At 36.0% G+C, this 24196-nt stretch overlaps 2 protein-coding genes across 2 annotated transcripts; both read left to right on the top strand.

The window, feature by feature from the left end:
- The first annotated feature begins 8193 nt into the window (after positions 1-8193).
- Positions 8194-10242, top strand: LOC125871775 (anthocyanidin 3-O-glucosyltransferase 2-like). The gene has a single exon (XM_049552444.1). The coding sequence runs from the start codon at positions 8287-8289 to the stop codon at positions 9745-9747; it is 1461 nt and encodes a 486-aa protein (XP_049408401.1). The 5' UTR covers positions 8194-8286; the 3' UTR covers positions 9748-10242.
- Positions 10243-15857: 5615 nt separating this feature from the next.
- On the top strand, positions 15858-19266 carry LOC125869756 (uncharacterized). Its single transcript, XM_049550196.1, has 2 exons — positions 15858-15980; positions 18789-19266. The coding sequence occupies exon 2, from the start codon at positions 18802-18804 to the stop codon at positions 19264-19266; it is 465 nt and encodes a 154-aa protein (XP_049406153.1). The 5' UTR covers positions 15858-15980; positions 18789-18801.
- The last annotated feature ends 4930 nt before the right edge of the window (positions 19267-24196 follow it).

Below are 24196 nucleotides of genomic sequence, written 5' to 3'. Positions count from 1 at the left end.
CAACACTAGTTGATCCTATTGATGACAAAATTGATTTTCTTGCAAGATCGATTTGTGTCCATCTAGTGTTGACACTTAGCTTTAAATTTAGAAATAATATATTTGTTAAGCATAAGTACCAACACTAGTTGATCCTATTGATTTAGTTAATTGGTGGATTTAGTCAAAGTTGTTATGTTGTTTAAATAAGTTAAAATAAATAATGTGATTTAGTTAATTGGTGGATTTAGTTGTTTGAATTAAGTCAATACTAAACTAGTTAAAGTTATAAAGTTGTTAAGTTGTTTAAATAAGTTAAATTAAATAATGTGGTTTTGTTGATGGATTTAGTTGTTGGAATTAAGTCAAAACTAAACTAGTTCAAGTTAAAAAGTTGTTAAGTTGTTTAAATAAGTTAAACTAAATAATGTTATTTAGTTGGTGGATTTAGTTGTTGTATTAAGTCGAAACTAAACTAGCTAAAGTTGTTAAGTTGTTTAAATAAATTAAAATAAATAATGTGGTTAAGTCAATACTAAACTAGTTTTAGGACTACTACTACTAAAATCATTATTAGATTTTTATTTATAATATAATTGACTATCTATATTTTTGTAGATGGATCATCATTTGTGGATGTATAATATGCATTATGAAACTGGTGCTGGTTTGAAACCTGAGTTTATTGACGGTGTTAGAAATTTTATTGAATATACAATGACACTTGACATTTTCAAGAATAATGGATTGGTTAGGTGTCCTTGTAGTGCATGTAAGTGCTTAAATTTTTTTAAACCAGATAGAGTTATGGTTCATTTGTACCGTAATTGATTTAAGCCTAGATATTTTGTATGGATTGATCATGGAGAAAGTGATGGATTGGATGGTATGTTTTATAATTCGATGCATGTAGATGTATATAATATGGTTGCACCACATGGCCAAATTAAGGTTGAACATGATAGGGTTCATAAAATGATCAATGATGCTTTCGGGGTTCAAGGTAGGATGGAACCGGAACAATATTTTGATGAAGCTCCTAATGAAGAAGCAAGATATTTTTATGATCAATTAGAAGAATCTAGTCGTCCACTATGTGAAGGGAGTCCACATTCTGCCTTGTCAGTTGCGGTTAGATTAATGAATATTAAATCAGATTGGAATGTTCCTAATGCTGCTATGGACTCAATGGTTGATCTTTTGGATGAACTAGTTAATCCGGAGTTTAACATACCAAAAAACTTCTATCAGGTAGCGTTTGGTGTCCAAGTTAGGATTGACATATGATAGAATTCATTGTTGTGTTAATGGCTGCATGTTGTTTTACAAGACTGATAGTGAATTAAAAAATTGTAAGTTTTGTGGACATGCTCGTTATAAGAGGACTCCGGCTGGAAAGATGGTCCCAGTTCAGGCGATGCATTATCTACCTCTTATTCAGGTTAAAAGGGTTGTATGCATCGATGAGATCTGTCCCACATATGAGACGGCATCGCGAATATAGAAAGCAGCCGGGTGTCTTGTCTCATCCCTCTGATGGTGAAGCATGAAAGCATTTTGATAATGTATATCCTGATTTTGCTAGTGAACCAAGAAATGTTAGATTGGGGTTGTGTTTAGATGGCTTCACACCATTCTCTAATAATGCTTCGCCTTATTCATGTTGGCCAATATTTCTTACTCCGTATAATCTTCCTCTTGAAATGTGCATGACCAGTCCCTACATCTTTCTAAGTTGTGTTATTCCAGGTCCCCGTAATTCAAAAAGTTTGATTGATGTCTATCTACAACCATTGATAGATGAGCTCAAACAATTGTGGTTTGAAGGCGTTTTGACTTATAATATATCAACTAAGCAGAATTTCGTTATGCGTCCTTCTTTAATGTGAATTATTAATGATTTTCCTTCATACGGTTGTTGTCTGGTTGGATGACAGCTGGAAAGCTAGCATATCTGTATTGCATGGAAAATAGTAAGGCATTCACTTTAAAGCATGACAGAAAAAAATACATGGTTTGATTGTCATCGCCAGTTCTTGCCAATGGACCATGAGTTTAGAAAGATGAAAAATGTATTTAGGAAAAATAAGGTTGAAAGTGACCCCCCACTTCCATTACTCACAGGGCATCAAATTTGGGAGAGAGTTTATTAATTACCTAAAGTTACAGAAGTTTCACCTTCTAGACTTCATGTTACGGTGTTGAATATAATTGGACCAAACAAAGCATATATTGGGAGTTGCCGTATTGGAAAGACAATCTGCTACGACATAATCTAGATGTGATGCACATTGAAAAAAATTACTTTGGCAATTTGTTTAACACAATGATAGATGTTAAGCGTAAGACAAAAGACAATTCAAAAGCTAGAATGGACATAAAGGAATATTGTAGGAGAAAAGAGTTATGGCTGCAGGAATTACAGAATGGCAAAATAGTTAAGTCCAAAGCCAGCTTTTCATTCACATTGGATGAGAAACGTGAAATTATTGAGTGGGTTAAAAATTTGGGGATGTCGAAGGGCTATGCTTCGAATTTAGGAAAGCGGGCAGATATGAATGAAGGAAAATTGATAGGTATGAAAAGTCATGATTGTCATGTGTTCATGGAAACTTTAATTCCTATCGATTTTAGCCATCTACCCGAAAGGCTATGGAAACCAATCACAGAGATAAGTCTTTTTTTTAAAGATTTGTGGTCTGGAAAGTTGTTGGAGAGTAGTTTCGACAAGATGGAGGAAAATATTATTGTTACTACTACTAAGTTGGAGAAGATATTTCTATGTGGTTTCTTTGATGTGATGGAGCATCTTCCAATTCACCTTGTATAAGAGGTCTGCCTCGGAGGTCCGGTTCAAACAAGATGGATGTATCCATTTAAGAGGTATCCATTTGAAATATTCACTAAGTTATATATATTCGCCAAGTCTTTTATATATTAACATATATATACATATATACATGCAGAAAAATTGGTAGTTCGAAGCAAAAGATTAAGCAACGGGGAAGGATCGAAGGATCATTTGTTCAAGGTCATATTGGGAGAGAAACTGGTGATTTTTATTCTTATTACTTTGGTAATGATGTTTCATGTAGGAGAAACAGGCTCAATCGCAATGATGACGGCGATATTGATCCTTTATTTCCATCGATATCAATTTTTAATCAAAATGGTCGAGGATCTAAAAAGCGTGGAAAGCGAGGCTTCACTGATATGGAGATGCAATCAGCTGTGACACATATTTTGTTTAACTGTCCAGAGATTCAATCATATGTCAAGTAAGTGTTAAAAATATGTTATTAAATTACATACTAATAAGTGATCATTAACTAACGAAATACTTGAATATAAAATGATCAGTTTGTTCGTAAACACATGGGGTAATGAAGTCATCTATACAGAATTTTCCAAATGGCTGAGGAACTATGTAAGTGTGCAATCACTAAGTATTTAATAATATATTCATGTTATACTAAATTATATTACTTGAAATAACAATCACGTAGGTTTACTATGAATACTCAAGTGTCCAACATTTGCAATTAGTGAAAGAAGTAGCACTTGGACCTGAATCTCAAGTACTGACAATGAATAAGTATTGTGTCAATGGTTTTAAGTTTCAAACTGAAGAAGTTTCTAGGAACAAGAAAACAAATAATAGTGGTGTCTACATACAAGGTGATGTTGATGGTACTGGTCAAACTATTGAATATTATGGTGTCATTCAAAAGATTATTGAAGTGAGGTATTCAGGTTGGCCTAATAAGAAGATTGTATTGTTTCGGTGTGAGTGGATTGACTCATCACATAAAGACAAAGGTAGACCATCAACATAATATAATTGAAGTTAAGCACACCAGGAAATATAGAAGTTATGATCCTTTTATTATTGCACAAAATGCTAAACAAGTGTATTACGCTTCACATCCATTATGTAGAGACAAAGCTGATTGGTACATGTTATAAAAAGTAAGCCTGTGGGAAGAATTGAAATTGACAATGTCTTAGATGTGGCGTACCAAAATGATGTTGCAATTGTTCAACAAGTTGATGTTGAATTGAAAACCACACTACAACATCATCAACACATATTAGAAGAAGTATCTGATGATGAGATACTGAATGTTGAGGAAGAAATATCTGAGAATGAGGAAAATGAATCATTTGATGACGAAGAATGGGACGATAATGAAAATGAAACAACTGAGGAGGAAGAATGGGAGAATGATGAAATTGAAACAATCAAGGAGGAATAGTGTAGAATGAAAGCTAGCTAGTATATATGTAAATGTATTTTGCTAATTTTATTTAATTTATGATTTTTATATATATTATACATGTAAATTTGCATACATATGTCATCAGGCGGTGACGGTGATAGACATCGCGAGAATCTTGGAGTTAGCCAGACTAAACAGGCTAAGAATAAGAAGTCTAGGAGACCGATAGATCCTGAGGATATTGCAGGATCTATTTCTTCTGCGCCAGAGCGCATCAGCCATGATACTCATTTATTTGTTGTTCCGTTTGGTACAATGGATCCTCGGCAATATTATCCTAATTACCATCGTCCAGTCGATGCTTCATCTACTTCACATGCATTGCCTTCATGACGCTACGAGAACCTACCTTTACAGGCTATTTGTCGAGCACGACCCTTATCAGCATGTATTCCATCTCCCACATGTACATCTCCTCAGTTATCTGCCATGAGGCTTGAAGATTCTAGTAGCGAACAGTCAGATGCTATGGCCAGTACGCCTCAATTGACTCAGCGTTTTATGCATCCTAATGTATCACCCTCATCTATAGCTACACCTAGTGCTACACCACATGATACGATGTCTGCTCTAGCTCCTGGCCAGAAGGACAGATTTGGTAGAGTCAGGATTAAGCCGGATGGATCATCATAAGTTTGTTTTGTTATCTATTTGTTAGTTTATTTTATTTATTTCTTATACTTTAATATATTATTCATGAACTAACATATTTATTATGTGTTTTGCAGGTGGTATCCTGCAGAGGATGCTGCCCAGGCTTTAAAAGACTGTGATAGAAGACTCTATACACATGTTTTTCACTCTTGGAGCGAGATTCCAAACAATATACGCCAGGTGATGTTAAATAACTTTAAGGTATATATATTTTTAGTTAAGTTTAGTATACTTTACTTGTTTTTACTATCGATTTAATTAACGTTATTCAATTTTTTTCCAGACTATGTGTACTTAGGAGTCGAGGTACAATTTGGTCATTGGGACCACATTTGAGAGGAAGGCGTCCGCCAGACTGTCTAGCTGGCTAAAGAAAGTTCGAGATAGTGGTGAACGTCTCGGTTGGATGTTACCTCATGTTTTTGATGAATTGGGTTAGTATTGGAACACAGGCAAGTTTAAGGCAATATCAGATCAAGCCAAAATGGCTAGAGGCAGTCTTAAAGGTGGCTCGTTGCACACCGAACGTGCAAAGATGGTTGGAACAATTGCACGAGAGATGGTAATTTCTAATTCAAACTTTTAAATAAATAATTAGTTGATTCATATATATAGTTATAAATTTCAGTTTTTATTTATAGGAAAAAGAATTGGGACGTACTCCCACTGAACCAGAGGTTTTCAAGAAGACTCATGTCAGGAAGAAAGAAAATGAATCGGATCTGGATGTGTGGGTGGAGGAAAGGGCCGAATGAACTTTTGTAAGTTATTTAATATGAATAATATATATTAATAGTGAATATATTTATGATATGTATATATATATATTGATGTCAATTTTTATATTTAATATGCAGAATGACTTTCATTAGTACGTCGCAGAGAATCTAGATAGTTCGGTTCAATTGACACCTGAACTGTCCACCCAGATTTGGAAAGAAAAAGTGGTAGGGGGGACACACAAGGGTAAATGTTATGGTCAAGGCTCTCGAAACGATGTTAGACTACTTCAGTGAGGCTTAGAAGGTATTGGATCATCACTTCAAGCCGAGGCACTTGACGGTGTTCAGATTGCTGCTATGTCGGATCAAATAACTAAACTTACAGTGGCTTTAGCAGAGTCGGAGCAGAGAAGAGTAGCTGAATAAGAAAGCATTAGTGAGACCGTTCAGCAAATCAAAGACCAAGTGATGAACCTCGCTCGTCGACCTACTACTTCGGCTCCCGATGACACTGACAGCAAGAGTGATGAGGATGATTATGTAGATCTCACTCCCTGGTTTAGATCTCTGGACATTTATGAACTTTTTGAAATTTTGAAATGAATTTTGAAAGACTTTATAAGTCTTTAATTTATGATTTAGATACTTTTGAATGTTATTTTAAGTTTGTTGTTTCATATTTTGTTTAGATTGTTTATAATTGTTTGTGTTTGATTGGGCTGAATAGTGTAGAATTGAATTGAATTGCATTTGCAGGTGGGTAGCAGAAATTGACAGCTGCTGCTATCAAAAATATTGCAGAAAAAGCGACGGACAGCGTGGTTTAGTCCGTCGCTTTTCTGGGATTTTCAAAAATAAAATTTCCAAAAAAGCAATGGACTGCGTCGCCTTTTAGAAATAAAAAAAATTAAAATTAAAATAAAGCGACGGAGTCCGTCGCTTTTGTTAAAGAATTCAAAAAAAAAGTAAAAAAGCGACGGAGGTGACTGCGTAGCTTTTCCGTTGATTTTGACCAAAAAAGTAATGCAGTCCGTCGTTTTTTACAATTTTTTAGTAGTGGCGCGTTGCGCGTGTTGCCAAGTGTACCCATTATTATAAATTTATAATATATGATAATCGTGCTCTACATAAGTCTTTAGACATCTTATTATAATGTTTGACTTGTAAATGTTGAGTTTATTTAGGATTTATGTTGCATTAAAAAATATAAATGATGGTGGATATAGGATTTTTTTTTACCAATTGGTGTTACACATATAATTGTTAGAGTAAGAGTGTTTGTTTGAAGGGAGAAGACACAAGTACCCCTTAGACTATGACCGAAATCTCAGAGACACACCTTAACTAAACTAAGGTCCTATTACCCCCCTGAACTCATTTTTTTTGTAATTTTGTACACCTTTTGGCATAAGTGGTACACCCCGTGACTCCACGCAGTTGAGGCGCGTGGGAGATATTTGGATGTCACATAAGCCAAAAAGGTGTACAAAATTACAAAAAAAATGAGTTTAGGAGGTAATAGGACCTTAGGTTAGTTACGATGTGTCTTTGAGATTTGGGTTATAGTCTAGGGAGGTGTGGCAGATATTTGGATGTTACATAAGCCAAAAAGGTGTACAAAATTACAAAAAAAAAAATGAGTTTAGGAGGTAATAGGACCTTAGTTTAGTTAAGATGTGTCTTTGAGATTTGGGTCATAGTCTAGGAAGGTACTTCTACCTTTTCCCAAAATTAAAATAGTTATCTATTTTTATATGGATCATTGATAATGAACTTTATACTTTTAGATCTTTTTATTATTACCCCACCCCCACCTTATTCTCTCGCTCTAATTTTTTTTTTCTCATTTTGTGTTAGTTTTTGAAAAGTATTTTCTACTTGCTGCAAGTTCTTTTAAAAAATAAAATTTTCATATATGTTATATTCGGTACGTAAGTAGAAAAAATATTTTTCTAAAAAAATGTGTATATATCTAACAAAAACAAAAAAAATATTTTAAAAAAATTGAAAACGGAGAATTAGATAGGGTGGAGTAGAATTATTTTTAAAAAAAAAAATATCTAAAAACATTTTGTGNGGGGGGGGGGGGGGGGGGTTGGATTGTCAGGGGGTACAGGGAAGTAGATGATGGAGTAGGTAAAGAAAATGTTTTGAATTTTTTTTTTTTAAATCAATTTCTTATTTTGGGGATAGTGATCCTTCGATTTTTAATTTTTATCTAATACTAATACTTTAATTAATTTTTATCAAGATGAAATGATTTATTCATGTAGAATTCCACGTGACAAAACAATTTTAAATAGAAAAGAGACTACATTACACATACTACTAATATGTGTTTTGCAAACTAATGAATGAGAGTTTAATTATGAAACTCACCCTCTTAATAATTTAGATAACAAAAAAGAAATGAAATAATGATATATTTTTTTTTGACAGTTCACTTTTTAGTTTTTATTTATAGAAGAGTCATGTGATGTTTGTGTACTTTGTGTATTATTTTAACTCCTTACTTCCATTTTAGTGGAAGTACATTGGTTTATAAAGTTTTGCCATTATAATTGGTGGCAAGCCCACATGATAATATATATTTACAAAAGCAGTAGCCAAAAGAGAAATTGGCAATTGAATTTAAAAAACAATTTCGTTTTATGGAGAAATTAGCTGAACTGATTCTCATCCCTTCTCCGGCAATGGGCCATGTTGCTCAGATGTTGGAGTTAGCCAAGCTTTTCATCACTCGAAATCATCAGATCTCAATCACTGTCCTCATTATGAAACTCCCTGATTACATCGACGCTGTAAGTGGCCCTTTTGTTGATTCTGTAATTGATTCATCATCCTCTGAACGTCTTCGATTCTTTGAATTACCACCTGTTGATCCAACCCCAGAATGGAGCTCTAAAACTCGAGGACACTTTGTTAACAGATTAGTGCAAACTCAAAAATCTCAAATCAGGGAATTCTTGATAAGTCAACGCGGTGGTGTTAAACTTGTTGGATTTGTTGTAGACATGTTATGCACTCCATTGATGGATGTAGCTGACGAGTTTGGGATCCCGAGCTATGTGTTTTTCACTTCCCCAGCTGCTTTTCTTGGATTGATGCTTCATTTACAGTTTCTTGAAGATGAATGTAATGAGGATGTAAATAACTGTGATGATAGTACTACTCTGTTATCATTTCCCAGTTACGCGTACCCTGTTCCTCCCAGCATATTGCCAATGGTTCTAGTCGATAGAGACACATGGTTAGGGAGATTTATTGATTTCGCTCGTGGATACAGAAAAGCCAAAGGAATTATCATTAACACTTTTGCTGAACTAGAAATCTACGCCTTGGATGCTTACAATAACAATAACATATCAAGATCTGAACAAGGTCCCCTGCCATCCATCTATCCAATTGGTCCAATTTTAAACCAATCGAAATCACAGTCGGAGTCAGAGGAGGCAGAAATAACAAATTGGCTGGACGAACAGCCACCGAATTCGGTGGTGCTACTCTGTTTTGGGAGCCAGGGGAGCTTACCAACGGATCAAGTGAAACAGATCGCTATAGCTCTAGATAACATTGGCTGCCGGTTCTTATGGTCTTTACGTAGTCCACCACAGAGCAACAATGCTCAATTCCCCGGAGAATACACGAGCTATTCGGAAATCTTGCCTGAAGGATTCCTTAACAGAACAGAGAAAAAAGGGAAAGTGGTAGGATGGGTTCCACAATTGAAAGTGTTGTCTCACGAAGCAATCAGGGGATTTGTATCACACTGTGGATGGAATTCGATACTAGAAAGCTTATGGTATGGGGTGCCTATAGCGACGTGGCCATTGCACTCAGAACAGCAGGTAAACGCGTTTCAATTAGTGAAAGAAATAGGAGTAGCAGTGGAGATTACTTTGGATTACTGCGAGAGGAATAAAGATCAGCCTATAGTAACAGCAGAAGCCATCGAAAATGGGATAAGTAAATTGATGGAAACTAACTCCGCGGTAAAACATGAAGCAAAGATGATGAAAGAGAAGAGCAGGGCCAGCGTAACGGAAGGTGGTTCATCATACTTGGCCTTTAGCAAACTTATCAATGAACTACTCAAGAATGCAGCTGTATAACTATTGAGGTATTCATAAACCTACCCAATACACTCTTCTTTGTTAATCAAATCTTCTTATGCTTGGTTCGAGTTCTGGATATGAAGAAAATCTTGTTGGGAGCACCATCCCGAATGAGTCCTGCAGTACACAATCCAGATTTAGTCAGGGCTCCAATATGGACTTCGTACACCGAATGGGAACCAAAAAAAAAATCTTGTTATGCTTTGTTTTTCTAATAAAAGTTGTGGGTGGTGGGGGAATATTTGAAAGATGAAGACTCTCATATTAAATTCGAAGTGCCAGACGTTTATTAGAGTGCATTATTATAAAAATAATGCATACTGTTATAAATAAAGAAAATGTTTTAACTTAGATTGCAAGAGGAAAGAGAGAAGGAATAAGTAAGGTAGAAAGAAGAAGTAAATATTTGTTTTCACCTCCATTTGATATCTTGCATTGCATATCCTTTTATAGGGAAAATATTACTTGGAGAAGTGATGTTGCTATAGTAAAAGGGTGGTGGTCTCATTGCATCCACATAGTTACAACACTCCCCTTTGGATGTTCATGTAAAAAAAAAAATACATATAATTATAATACGCATTGTTGTTGCCTCATTAAAACCTTACCAGGAAAACCTAGTGGGATAAAACCTTGGTTAAGGGAAAAAGAGTGCAGCGCGTATTTACTCCCCCTAATAGTGACGTTACTTAATATCTCGTAGATAACGCATTTCAATCTTGTATCTCAGCTTCTCAAAGGTTGACGTTGGTAATGCCTTGGTGAATATATCTGCTAAATTATTACTGGAACGAACTTGTCGAACATCTATTTCACCCTTCTTTCGTAGATCATGAGTAAAAAAGAATTTTGGTGAAATATGTTTTGTTCTATCTCCTTTGATGTATCCTCCTTTTAGTTGAGCTATACACGCAGCATTGTCTTCATATAATGTAGTTGGGATGTCTTCTTTTAAGGGAAGACCACATGCTTCTTGGATGTGTTGAGCTACTGATCTCAACCACACGCATTCTTGACCTGCTTCATGGATGGCTATTATTTCTGCATGATTTGAAGAAGTAGCAACCGTAGTTTGTTTTGTTGAACGCCATGATATAGCTGTACCTCCATATGTAAATAAATAACCTGTCTGAGATCGACCTTTATGTGGGTCAAACAAATATCCTGCATCTGCATAGCCAATTAATTGTGAATCGAATTCTTTTGAATAAAATAGTCCTAAATCAATGGTCCCTTGAAGATATCTAAATATATGTTTAATACCATTCCAGTGTCTTCGTGTTGGGGAAGAACTAAATCTAGCTAATAAATTTAAAGAAAAAGATATATCTGGTCGAGAATTACTAGCAAGATACATCAATGCACCAATTGCACGAAGATATGGTATTTCAGAACCAACAAGTTCTTCGTCATTTTTATGAGGTCGAAATGGATCTTTATTAATATCAAGTGATCTCACAATCATTGGGGTGCTTAATGGATGTGTTTTATCCATATAAAATCTCTTTAAAATATTCTTAGTATATGTTGATTGATGAATAAATACTCCATTTGTAAAATGTTCAATTTGTAGACCAAGACAAAATTTTGTCTTTCCAATGTCCTTCATTTCAAATTCCCTTTTCAAACATTCTACTGCCTTTGAAAGCTCTTCGCGAGTTCCAATGATATTCAAGTCATTAACATATACAACTATAATGACAAATTCAGATCCAGACCTTTTAATAAATACACAAGGACAAATTGGGTCATTCTTATACCCTTCCTTTAATAGATATTCGCTAAGGCGATTATACCACATGCGTCCTGATTGTTTCAATCTGTATAAAGATTTTTGAAGTTTTATTGAACAACTTTCTCGGGAATCTTTATATACTTCAGGCATTTTTAATCCTTCAGGAATTTTCATAAAAATGTCGTTGTCTAGTGAGCCATATAAATAGGTTGTAACGCCATCCATCAGATGCATGTCAAGTTTTTCATGAACTGCCAGATTTATAAGATACCTGAACGTGATTGCATCCACCACAGGAGAATATGTCTCCATATAATCAATATCAGGTCTTTGCGAAAATCCTTGTGCCACAAGTCGTGCTTTATATCTTACGACTTCATTTTTCTCATTTCGTTTTCGCACAAAGACCCATTTGTACCCCACTGGATTTATACCTTCATGTGTTCGGACTATCGGTCCGAAAACTTCACGTTTTTTAAGCGAAGCTAATTCAACTTGAATTGCATCATTCCATTTTGGCCAATCATTTCTCTGTCTACATTCCTCGACAGATTTTGGTTCAAGATCCTCATTTTGTTGCATTATTTCTATAGCAACATTATAAGCAAAAAAATTATCGACAATTATATCATTTCGGTTCCATATTTTTCTTGATGAGACATAGTTTATTGAGATTTCTTCATTATTTTCAGGCGCATGAACCTCTTCCAAGGTTTCATCAATTATTATGTCTCCTTGCTCTTCTTGAGCATGTTCTTTCATATTATGACCATCTTGATCGTTAGCTCCTTTTCTTTTTCGAGGATTTTTATCTTTGGAACCGATTGGTCTATCACGTTTTAAGCGTGGTTTAGACTCATTTGTATTAATTAATTGTCCTATTGGGACGTCAACTCGAATTGGAGCATTAGCAGCTGGAATATGAGATTTAGTAACTCTTGATAGGTCAGTGAATGCATCTGGCAGTTGATTTGCAATATTTTGCAAATGGATTATCTTTTGAACCTCCTGTTCACATTTATTTGTACGAGGATCTAAATGAGATAGTGATAATGCATTCCAATCTATTTCTTTTTTCAGCTGCTTATTTTCTTCCCCTAATGCTGGGTATATTGATTCATCGAAATGACAATTAACAAATCTTGCTGTAAATAAATCTCCAGTCATAGGTTACAAATATTTTATAATAGAAGAAGATTCAAACCCAACATATATCCCCAACCTTCTTTGGGGACCCATCTTTGTACGTTGTGGTGGAGCAATTGGAACATATACCGCACATCCAAATATTCTTAGATGGGAAATGTTCGGCTCCTGACCAAAAGCCAAGTGTAATGGGGAGACTTTATGATAGCTTGTCGGTCTGATCCGCACAAGACTTGTTGCATGTAAAATAGCATAACCCCATAATGAAATAGGAAGCTTTGTTCTCATAAGCATTGGTCTATCAATTAATTGAAGACGTTTAATCAATGATTCTGCTAGACCATTTTGAGTATGAACATAAGCAACCGGATGCTCAACTGTTATCCAGTTGATATGCAATAATCATTAAAAGCTTGAGATGTAAATTCACCAGCATTATCAAGACGAATTTTCTTAATTGTATAATCTGGAAATTGTGCTCTTAACTTTATTATCTGAGCGAGTAATCCTGCAAATGCCACATTACGCGTTGATAATAAGCACACATGTGACTATCTTGTAGATGCATCTATTAAAACCATATAATATTTAAATGATCCACATGATGGGTGAATGGGCCACATATATCACCCTGTATACGTTCCAGAAATGCTGGAGATTCAATTCCACTTTGATTACTGATGGTCTAGTAATCAATTTGCCTTGAGAACATGCAGTACAAGAGAATTTCTTAAATTGAAGAATTTTATGGTTCTTCAAAGAGTGTCCATGTGAACTCTCAATTATTTTGCGCATCATATTAGAACCAGAATGTCCCAACCGGTCATGCCAAATAATAAAATCATTTGATTTAGTAAACATTTTGTTTACTATGGCATGTGTTTCAACCATGCTAATACTTGTGTAGTATAAGCCGGATGAAAGAGCGGGTAACTTTTTAAGTACAAACTAAGAGCGGGTAACTTTTTAAGTACAAACTTCTTACCCGACATCATTGTAGTAATATAAAGATATTCATTCTTTTCATCACTTGTAGTCTCAATATGATAGTTATTTTGACGAATGTCTTTGAAACTTAATAAGTTTCTTTGAGACTTACTACAATATAATGCTTCATTGATTATTAAATTCATTCCTCCGATAAGTACTAAGTTAGCTTTTTCGGTACCTTCTATTAATTTTGTACTACCAGATATTGTATTCCACATTAGCTTCTTTCATAACTAAATAAGAGAAATATTTCTTATCTTTTAAGATAGTATGTGTTGTGGCATTGTCTATAAGACATATATCATCATAATTGATTTTGGATCCAACTGATGACAGGGGAATTTCCATATCCTTCATAAAAATAAAAGATATTATAAGAACGTGGAAAACTAACAACAACAAAAAACTTTAAGAAATTACACTAAGAACGTAGAAATTAGTAAGGCATAATGCCTTAAGCAAAACATTTAAGAAGAACAACATAGTAGTAGATGTAATAGAAAATAACAATTATTCTTTTTCATAATTTTATCCCCAGTTAGATGATCAGTTCTTCAATCAATATTCTCATAAAAGTCTTCAACCTCCAAATGAGTAATATTTGGGAGGCCTTCAAAATCATCTTCTTATAAGCAAGATTTGCCTCAATATCATCATATTTATTTGAGGGAGCTGCTTCATTATCATCATTCCGAAAGGTCAAGTGTGCCTCCACATTATTATCTTTTATTTTGAGAGAGGCTTGATAAAGTCACAAAATGATCAGGCGTATGACATTCACGAGCCCAATGACCTTTCATACCACATCGGTGACAAATATTGATTCTACCTCGAGAAGGATTATTTTGAGATGTTTTGTTACTCTCATGTTTATTTCCACCATAATGACGATAATTATTTCGTCCTCTACCACGTCCATGACCACGACCACGTCCACGAGAATTATTTTCTCTTGATTCAGATTGATTATGTGTTGCTACAACATTCGCTTCAGGGAATGGAGCAGACCTAGTGGGACGGGCTTCATGATTTTTCATCAACAAAGTATTATTCTGCTCAGCCACAAGTAGGCATGTAATTAATTCAGAATATTTCTTAAACTCCTTTTCACGGTATTGTTTTTGTAACAACACATTTGACGCGTGAAATATGGAAAAAGTTTTCTCAAGTAAGTCATCATCAATGATAGTATCTCCACATAATTTTAATATGAAACTTACTTTATGAATAACAGATTATACTCAGTTACAGTTTTAAAATCTTGAAATCAAAGGTGTATCCACTCATATCGAGCTTTTGGTAACACCATAAGTTTTAGGTGGTGATACTAATCCTTCAAATTAATCCATAATTCAAGGGGGTCTTTCACAGTTAAATATTCAGTTTTTAATCCCTCATGAAGATGATGTCGGAGAAAAATCATGGCCTTCGCTTTATCCTGACTTGATCCTTTATTTTCTTGTTTAATAGTATCACCAAGACCTTTAGCGTCAAGGTGGATTTCAGCATCAAGAACCCATGACAAATAATTCTTTCCGGTAATGTCAAGTGCCACAAACTCAAGTTGATAGATTTGACATGATGAAAACTAAAAAGAAGATGAATTAGAAATAACAAAGTTTAACTAAGACTAAAATTCTAAAGCAAATAAATATAAAGATCCTGACGATATTTCTTATATATAAAAGACAGTTAGCTGTTTGTTTACTCTAGGTTAGGGATATTTTAGGGTTTTCATTATTTTTAGCAATGTTATTCTTGTACAATAATGCATTATCGGTTGTACTTTTTTTTTAAGTAAAAAAAAGGCATAATACTTATATATGACTCTTGGCTTTAGCAGACAATTATCCTCTCCAACTTTGAATTTGCACAAGTAAGCACTTAAACTTGTATAAAATTGACCAAGTAGATACATTTATACTACATGGCATAATACACATAGGATGCCATGTAGGACATGAAATTGCCACGTAGGGTGCCATGTAGGACGAATGTGTCCATTTGTTCAATTTTATAAAAATTAAAGTGTCTACTTGTGCATACCAAAAATTAAAGGTCATAGTTGCCAGCTAACATCAAGTTAATGTCATGTTTATGTATTATGTTTAAAAAAAGCCTTAGCTAAACCAGATGCTTTAAGGATATTTTTGACATTTTCATATTTTTATCTGTTGTTGCCTTTTGTACTTTGTGAATAAAAGGTTGAACTATCTGATTTAACTTATTTAATGGCCCTCACTTCTGCTACTTTTTCACATTGCTGTGGTTAGAAGCAGTCTCCTCCTTCACATCACAAGTCTTCAAGAATACTTTTTTCTCCCTAAGCTCCTACTGCTCTTTCTTGCCCAGTTTACAGGTAAGTTTCCCCTCTGTTTTTTTTGTTTTTTTTATTTGGCCTTTTAATGTTAGTTAGGTTTAAGATTGTGTTAATTTCTAATTCGAGATGTTTTGAATTTTCCAGGAATTTAGGTTATTGTATTGCATGTTTCCTTTTTTGCTTATTTTTTCATGGGTTAATCTTAAATTTCATCGGTTTCAGCTCTTTCAAGATTTGATTTAATCTTAAATTTCATCTGTTTCAAGGTAAGTAACAATAGATTAAGATTTAGGAGTTTGTTAAATTAGGTAAAACATCCGTACTTGCATAAAAGGTGTTCGTGAAATTGCCCCAAAAGAAAGTATAGCTATTTCTGGACTACGTTAATTTTTTTATGGATTTGAATATCACCACAAGTTTCAATATTAGAATTCGAAGCCAAATAGGGAATTTAGAGGATGACGGAGGGTTCTGAAAGACGAGTAATGATGATGGTGATAGGCTGATGTTATCACTTTAGGCCTGCTTGTAAGCATTTCATTTGTTTGATTTTACGAGATGTACAACTTTAATGTTGTGCTGGCCTTTTTCTGCTTGATTTTTATTTGCAGTTGTTGCTACTATTAAGTTTTTCCCCCGTCTCCAAATTCCTTGTACTCGAGAATTAAATTTACTTTTGTTTTGGTGAGATGGATTATTGTATTTCTTGAAAGTTAAACACTTTAGACTAAAGCATTTTCTTTTGGCTTTTACCTAGAAAGAAGACAGGATCTTCTTAATTGTGAAGATGAGAAGAGATTTAGATCGTATGAGTTCGTTATGCTAAGCATGTATTTACTGAAACCTTTTGAATTACAATTTTAGTCTCCACTTTTAACCAAAGACCTTCTTGTACACGTCCTTGAGGGCAGTATTCGTGTCAAAGAATTGTTGGTATAATATGGATGCAAAATAATTATACAATGTTGAATTAATACTCAATAAAGTTAAGCGGTTGTTGTTATTTACTATGCTAGCGGGAGGTAATAGTACTTGGAAATAGTCGAGGTGTGTGCAAGTTGGTCCGAACACCACCATCAATTCCTCATATAAAAAGAAGTTAGAAACTTTACGTTTATAGAAGCACAACCTAGAAGGTGATCTTCTCATATTTTCATGTAGGACAAATCTCAATTGATTATTTCCATTTCTTTGTGTAGATGTGGATAAATCATATGTGTTCTCACTGTTGTATTACTACCCAAAAAGTTTAGTGAATTTACCATTTCATGTATTTTAGTTTAGTTTATGGATTAATATGGATCATGCTAGTAAAGATTCTCAAGCAAACCACTGCCAAGTTCATATAAATAGTCAAGACATGCATAGGTATCAAGGTTGTGGTTAATGGTTCTGCACAGTTGCAGATGCAAAATAACCACTGAAGGAAGGGATGGTTCTCTCCTCTCTTAACTAAAATCTCGAGTTCAAATTTGGTAATGAAGTCTCCTTCAGCTGGGAGCATTTTACTGATTTATGAGTTGATTTCCGTTACTAAATGCTAAAAAAGGTATATCTTATTCCCTAGGAAAGCGTCACTCTTATTTTCATCTTTAAACTCCATCCAATTCTGCTTCTTTTCTCTTATTATTCTAATCCCACAATTGTAAACATTCTAAGTGGGTGCTTCTTTGTGATGACCCTCAACTAAGTGTTCATCGCTACTTTATAAAGTATTTACGCTGACATGAAAGAAAGCAGTCCTAAAGATAGACTGCTCTATTGATAGTTTTTGGGTCATCAAGATAGACTGCTCCTTTTGCTCAAGTACAGAATTAACTTCTTGTTCCTGAATTCTTCTGCTATAGCTTCAGTGGCATATCTTCACAAATTTCTGGTTATATCATATATGTGACTTGTGAGGGTGTGTGGTCACTCCTTTGTATAAAAAATAATTCAATGTATTGCGTCAATAAGATAATGAGAAGAACATATAAATTGATCTTTGTGAATTGGCGGAGCTGCGGAGGAGGCGGAGGAAGAGGAATTAATTTCTCATGAAGTATCATCTCCTTTAGCTGACCATTTCCGAAAACTGTTTTCCCTGGAGAGAGTAGTAATTATGTTCCCCTTTTAAGGATTGATGAAAAGAATAAGAAAAACTTGATGAATATTCTCACAATTTGACAGTTTGTTATGATGCTTCTTCACATTTTAAACATAGTTTGTGTGAGTTTGCTTCCCTTGGATCTTTATACTCGCGTGCATCAGTCATATTTTTGTGACTAATTTTACTGGGTTTTGAAAAATGATCACAACTTATTTTTAGGCATTTCCAAGGATAATCATTCTATCATTAATCAAGCTTTGCATTAGTAAGAAAAAATGTTAGTAGGAAGATGATGAAATTGAGTTGATCTGCTTAGTTGTTTGATCATGCATCTCAAGCTCATTTGGAAAAAAAAGTACTCCCTCTGTAATGCCAAAAAAAAAGAGCAGTGTCTATTAATTACACAAATAGATGAATGAGGATATTATATATCATCAAATTTTCTCATTATACTCTGTTGGCGATCCTCTTCCTCAGCCACTTTTTATCTATTTGATTTCTCTTTTCCATTGTTTGCTCCAGATTGGGAGCACACGGGCACACCATCACTAGTGAAAAATATAATGACGGGCAAATATAAATTCTTTTTGGAGTGTATAAGCGAAAATACAATCCTTTTTATTTAAAACTAATGGATGACAAAAAACCAGAAATTGTTTTAAATTGGACACTTGAGTCCCAAAATTTAACAAATTTGTGATCAGCAACCAGAATAGACAAAACCTTCTAATAATCTCCACCTTGAATTTCTCCTGCAGAACAAGGATCACCATGGGAGAGAATTCGAGGAGGAGGAAGAAAAGAAAACAAGAAGAATCAGCCACGTCCTCATCTGAATCATCTTCTGAATCTGACTATGAAGTTGATAGCTCCTCTGAAGATGAAAAACGGCAAAAGCGTCGGCACAAACGGCGTCGTGAGGGGGAGAGGAGTCGGAGGAGCTCCTCAAGGAGTGATAAGCATAGGGAGAGGGTGAAGAGAAAAAAGAAACATGTGAAGAAGCGGGAGCATAGAGGCAGCAGCAGTAGTAGGAGATCGAAACGAGAGGGAAAGAGGAAGTATTCGGATTCTAGTGAATCGGACACCGGTTCCGGGTCAGACTGTGATGATTTCCAGCCTGAGCGGCAAAGGGATAGTCCTGGGGATGTGGTCAAAGGCATATTGCAGGAGTTCCCTACTGTAGCTGGTGATTTGGAACAGGTACTACATTTTAATTGTTCTTCTGTAATTAGCTAATTAATTGTAGTTATTGTTTTATTGTTGTTATTGTTATTGTTATTGCTACTCATTTTTTCCTATGGTGTGATAATGGAAGAAATTACAATAATAATTAGTTTAATAAAGAAAATATCATCATCAAATTTTATAGTTAAACAATTGATGCTCAAAGTCAAAAAAGCTCTCAGGCACTTATCCCAAGACAATCTCCTAGGGACCCTTCCGGTCCTTAGGAAGCCATAATCTGGTGAACTTCCTTTGCCAGAAAACCCAATCCCTTTTTTTCTTCTTCCTTATTCTTTCTTTCCCATGGATAACAGAATATATTTCAGACTTGGGGTCAAATCATATGATATTATTGTGTCTAGAAACACGAAAGGAAACTGGTTTGAGTGGGTGGAGAGTGCGAAACTACACGTGAGGAGAATGAAGCTGAGCAGGGATGCTTTATTATGGATATGCAAAAGGCTAGGGGAGGCTTCTGGCATTAAAGGCAAGTCATTTAAGACTTGGAGATGCAAGGACTTTTCTACCTACATTTATTGCTCTTTGAAGTTCAATAAATACGGTAGGTTCATCTCAATCATTGCGGTTAATGGCCATGAACGTTCGGTGATTATTCTGCCAGAAAACATCTTTAATGAGGGCTGGGGTGGCCTATAAAAAAAATTGAAAGCTTCATCATTAAGGAGGCAGGACATGTTACTGAGAAACAGGGGAATTCTGCGTTTATGAGGCTCAGGGGAGAGGAATGTTATAAGAAGGTCATTCAAAAGAGCAAATGGGGGACCATATCTGATAGGAGAGTAGAAAATCAGAAGGAGACACTTTGTGAAGAAGAAGGGGTCCTTAGCAGATGTCTGGTGGGAAGCTTCCCAGTGGATGACGAAATTCCCTCACGGAACGAAGTCAGAAGGTGGGCTATTCAAACGTGGAAAGGCATCCATAATGTCAACATTTACGACATGAATGGTATTCAATTTCTTTTCAAGTTCCAGTCAGGAAAGGAAGCAGAGCATATTGTTATATGGGGAAGTGGAGAAGAAAGAATCACTATTTACAGATGGAATGGTGGTCTCCCAAAGCAGGAACGACACAAGCTGACTTCAAGTTTGATTGGTTTTGGGTTCGGATTCTAGGTCTTCCTCTACATCTCTGGACAGACAAGGTGATGAAACAAATTGGTGACCAATGTGGGGGGTGGTTGGAGACGGAGGAGGAAACCACCCTAAAAAACCATCTCCGATGGGCTCGAATTAGGGTCAAGGGTCCTAGGGAGAAAATTCCGACGGAAATCGAGATTGAAGATGGAGATGGCATTTTTCTGCTACCAGTATGGTGTGAAGCTCCAGCAAGATTCAAAAAAAAGAAGGGGGAGAAGCACTCTGATCGATATGTCAGAGGTTTGACATATGGGGAAAGTTCTTTGCAGAGGGGGACTCTTACGACAGAGATGGAAGAGAGATTAAGGAAAGGCAAAGAGAGCTTTTGTCCAGAATTCAATCACGATCGGGGTCTTGTACCGCTGGATAAAAGTGGGCACGTGACCTGTGAAAATTCATCTGGAAAAAGGCATGTGGAGGCCCAAGCAGAGAGTCCGGGTCGATTTTTATCTTGTTCAAAGTGTGGTGGGGTTGGGCCCATTAACTTAGGCCCAAAAGCTACAGTGACCTATTTTACAGAACCTTTTATCGGGGATATTTTCAACAACAGAAATTATACGGAGAATTTCATGACATCTTCTACAGAGCTTGAAGAACTCATGCAAGCGACTCATAATCCATCAAACAACATCACAATTGAAATCATTGACATGCAGCGTGGAATTAATCCTTCAGAGTATGCGGAGGAGACAATACTTCCCTTAGTTTGCGAGAAAAGGGTGAATTTAGGGGATGATCAAGAAGTTTACACAGGAGAACCCTCCAAGATCCAATTGGTAATTCTGGACGAGCCTCGTCCTATTGCCAGTGATGACTCTCTCTCAGAGGAAGCCATTGATGACAGAGCTTCTTTATGGGTGCAAGCGAATGTCCTTAAACTTAGCAGATTATTTGGTGCTGCCTTCGAAGGATGCGATAAGACTACTTTTGAATCATTTCTGAAAATTGATCAAAAGAGGGAATTCCTCAAGCAAAATACGGAGAAACACATAAATGGCAATAACTCCATTAACATCCCAAAGGAAGTGAGGAATTTGGCTTTTAATGTGAATTTTAAAGATGGCGAACCAAGAAGTAGGGGGAGAAAAACAACTTCAAGTGATCAATGTTTAAAGTTGTAACATGGAATGTTAGGGGGGCAAACTATGAGAATAAAAGAAGATTAATTCGGAGTCTACTTCAACAGTGGGGTGCAGATATATACGTGCTAGTGGAAACAAAATTGACAGGAGCAGATACACAATTGATCAAACAATTGTGGTTCAACTGATGGCTGGGAGAACTACACCTAGAGGCTGTGGGGAGAAGTGGGGGTATAGCAGTGTTATGGGACAGGAGAATGTGGAAAGGTGAATTGGTGGAGGCTTCTGGGCAAGTAATCACATGTAGATTTGAAGGCATTAATACGAACTTAACTTGGTTCCTTAGTTCAATTTATGCTGATTGTAATGAAGTCATCAGAAGGGAGTTATGGAGGGATCTAATCAATCTAAAGAACACATGCACAGGTCCTTGGTTGTTTTGTGGGGATTTCAATGTGACAAGATATCCTACGAAAAGATCAACTGGACAGAGATTAACAGGGGCTATGTCTGACTTCACAGATTGGATAAATGAAATGGAGCTAATTGACCCTCCTTTATTTGGAGGATTGTACACCTGGAGAAGGGGTGAAACCATTCGACTGCTTTTAGATTGGATAGACTTTTTTGCTCTCATCATTGGGACGACTCTTTCTCACAAGTTAGGCAAAGTCTTCTACCAAGACTAGAGTCTGATCACAATCCAGTGATGCTAACTTGCGGGGAGCTAAACTTGAAGAAATCTTATTTCAAGTTTGAACAATGGTGGATGCAAGTAGAAGGTTTCAGGGAGAAGGTAAAGGATTGGTGGTGCTCCTTCTCAGTAAATGGGACCCCCTCTTTTATCTTAGCTTCCAAACTGAAGTTACTGAAAGGGAAGTTGAAACAATGGGGCTATGAGAACAGAGTCAACTGGAAGCAAAAGAAGGAAGAGATACTCAATCAAATTGTTGGTCTGGAAAAGATACAAGAGGAAAGAATATTGACTGATGATGAACTCCTTCAAAAAGTTCATCTATCTAGGGAATTTGATGAAGCTTCCAGGAATGAGGAGATAGCTTGGAGACAAAGATCAAGAATTCAATGGCTCAAACATGGAGACAAGAACACCAAGTACTTCCATAGGATGGCCACAACACACAAAAGAATAAACTCAATTGAAAAATTGGCTGTAAATGGCAGAGAGTTGACTGATACTGATGAGATCAAAACAGAGATTACTAATTTCTATCAGAAACTATACAGAGAAACTGAGAATTGGATGCCTGGCCTAAACTTACAAGGCATTGAAAGCATCAGTTTGGAGGAAAATGATTGGTTACAAAGACAGTTCGAGGAAGAAGAAGTGGCAGAAGGAATCAAATTGTGTGCAAGCGACAAAGCCCCTGGCCCTGACAGATTTCCTATGAGCTTTTATCAGAACTTTTGGGAGATGCTCAAGGTAGATATCATGAATACCATCAGACAATTTCATGATCAGCAGGTCTTTGAGAAGAGCTTGAATGCCACCTTTGTGGCTCTTATCCCGAAGAAGACAGAGGCAGTTGAGCTTAGGGACTTCAGACCCATAAGTTTGATAGGTGGGGTATACAAAATTATAGCTAAGCTGCTAGCTGAGAGGTTGAAGAAAGTAATCGGCAAACTGGTAGACAAACATCAGATGGCATTCATAAAAGGCAGACAGATCATGGATGCTGCCCTTATTGCTAGCGAATGTGTAGATACTAAACTCAGAAGGGCTGACTCTGGAGTTATGTGCAAGCTAGACATTGAGAAGGCATATGATATGTCAACTGGGAGTTTTTGCTCAATATGTTAAAACAAATGGGGTTTGGTGAGAGATGGATTGAGATCTGTATAAAAACTGTTAGGTTCTCCATTCTGATAAATGGAGAACCTACTGGCTTTTTTACCTCAGAAAGAGGTCTCAGACAGGGAGACCCTTTGTCCTCTTTCCTTTTCATCATAGCCATGGAAGGATTCGATAGTATGATGAGGGTGGCTACTCAAAACTCATTGTTGCAAGGATTCAAAGTAGGCAATTTCTCAGGGGTGGATATGCAGATTTGTCACTTGCTTTATGCTGACGACACTGTCATATTTTGTGAAGCTAAGGAGGAACAAATTAGAATTGTCAGAATGATATTGGTAGTCTTTGAGGCAGTCTCAGGCTTGGCAGTCAATTGGAGGAAGAGTTGTATATATCCCATCAAAGAGGTGACACAGATCCAGGCCTCAGCAAACATTTTGGGGTGCAGAATTGAAAAACTCCCAACTGTTTACCTAGGTATGCCACTTGGAAACAACCATAAAGAGCTAGTGATATGGGATGGTATAATTGAAAAAACTGAGAAGAAGCTGGCAAACTGGAAATCTCAATATCTATCCTCCGGTGGGAGAACCATTCTGATAAACTCTGTACTAGACTCTTTACCTACTTATGTGATGTCCCTATTCCCTATGCCGGCCAAAGTGGAAGAAAGACTTGATAAATTAAGGAGGGATTTTCTTTGGTCGGGAATCAAGGAAGGTAAAAGAATACATCTTGTCAAATGGCAAACTGCTTTGCTGAGTAGAAGCTCAGGGGGGTTAGGGATCAGAAACTTGGGGCTACAAAACAAATGCTTGTTGGCAAAATAGTTGTGGAGGTTCGGAAGAGAGGATCAAGCGCTTTGGAAGGAAGTTATCAGTAACAAGTACGGC

The sequence above is a fragment of the Solanum stenotomum genome, chromosome 7 (assembly GCF_019186545.1).
Source record: "Solanum stenotomum isolate F172 chromosome 7, ASM1918654v1, whole genome shotgun sequence".
Taxonomy (NCBI): domain Eukaryota; kingdom Viridiplantae; phylum Streptophyta; class Magnoliopsida; order Solanales; family Solanaceae; genus Solanum; species Solanum stenotomum.
The sequence above is the reverse complement of the archived record's forward strand: the minus strand, read 5'-3'. Positions and strand labels throughout refer to the sequence as shown.

Excerpts from the sequence above, each read along its gene's own strand:
- LOC125871775 (XM_049552444.1), top strand. The coding sequence starts at position 8,287 with ATGGAGAAATTAGCTGAACTGATTCTCATCCCTTCTCCGGCAATGGGC.
- LOC125869756 (XM_049550196.1), top strand. The coding sequence starts at position 18,802 with ATGGGAGAGAATTCGAGGAGGAGGAAGAAAAGAAAACAAGAAGAATCA.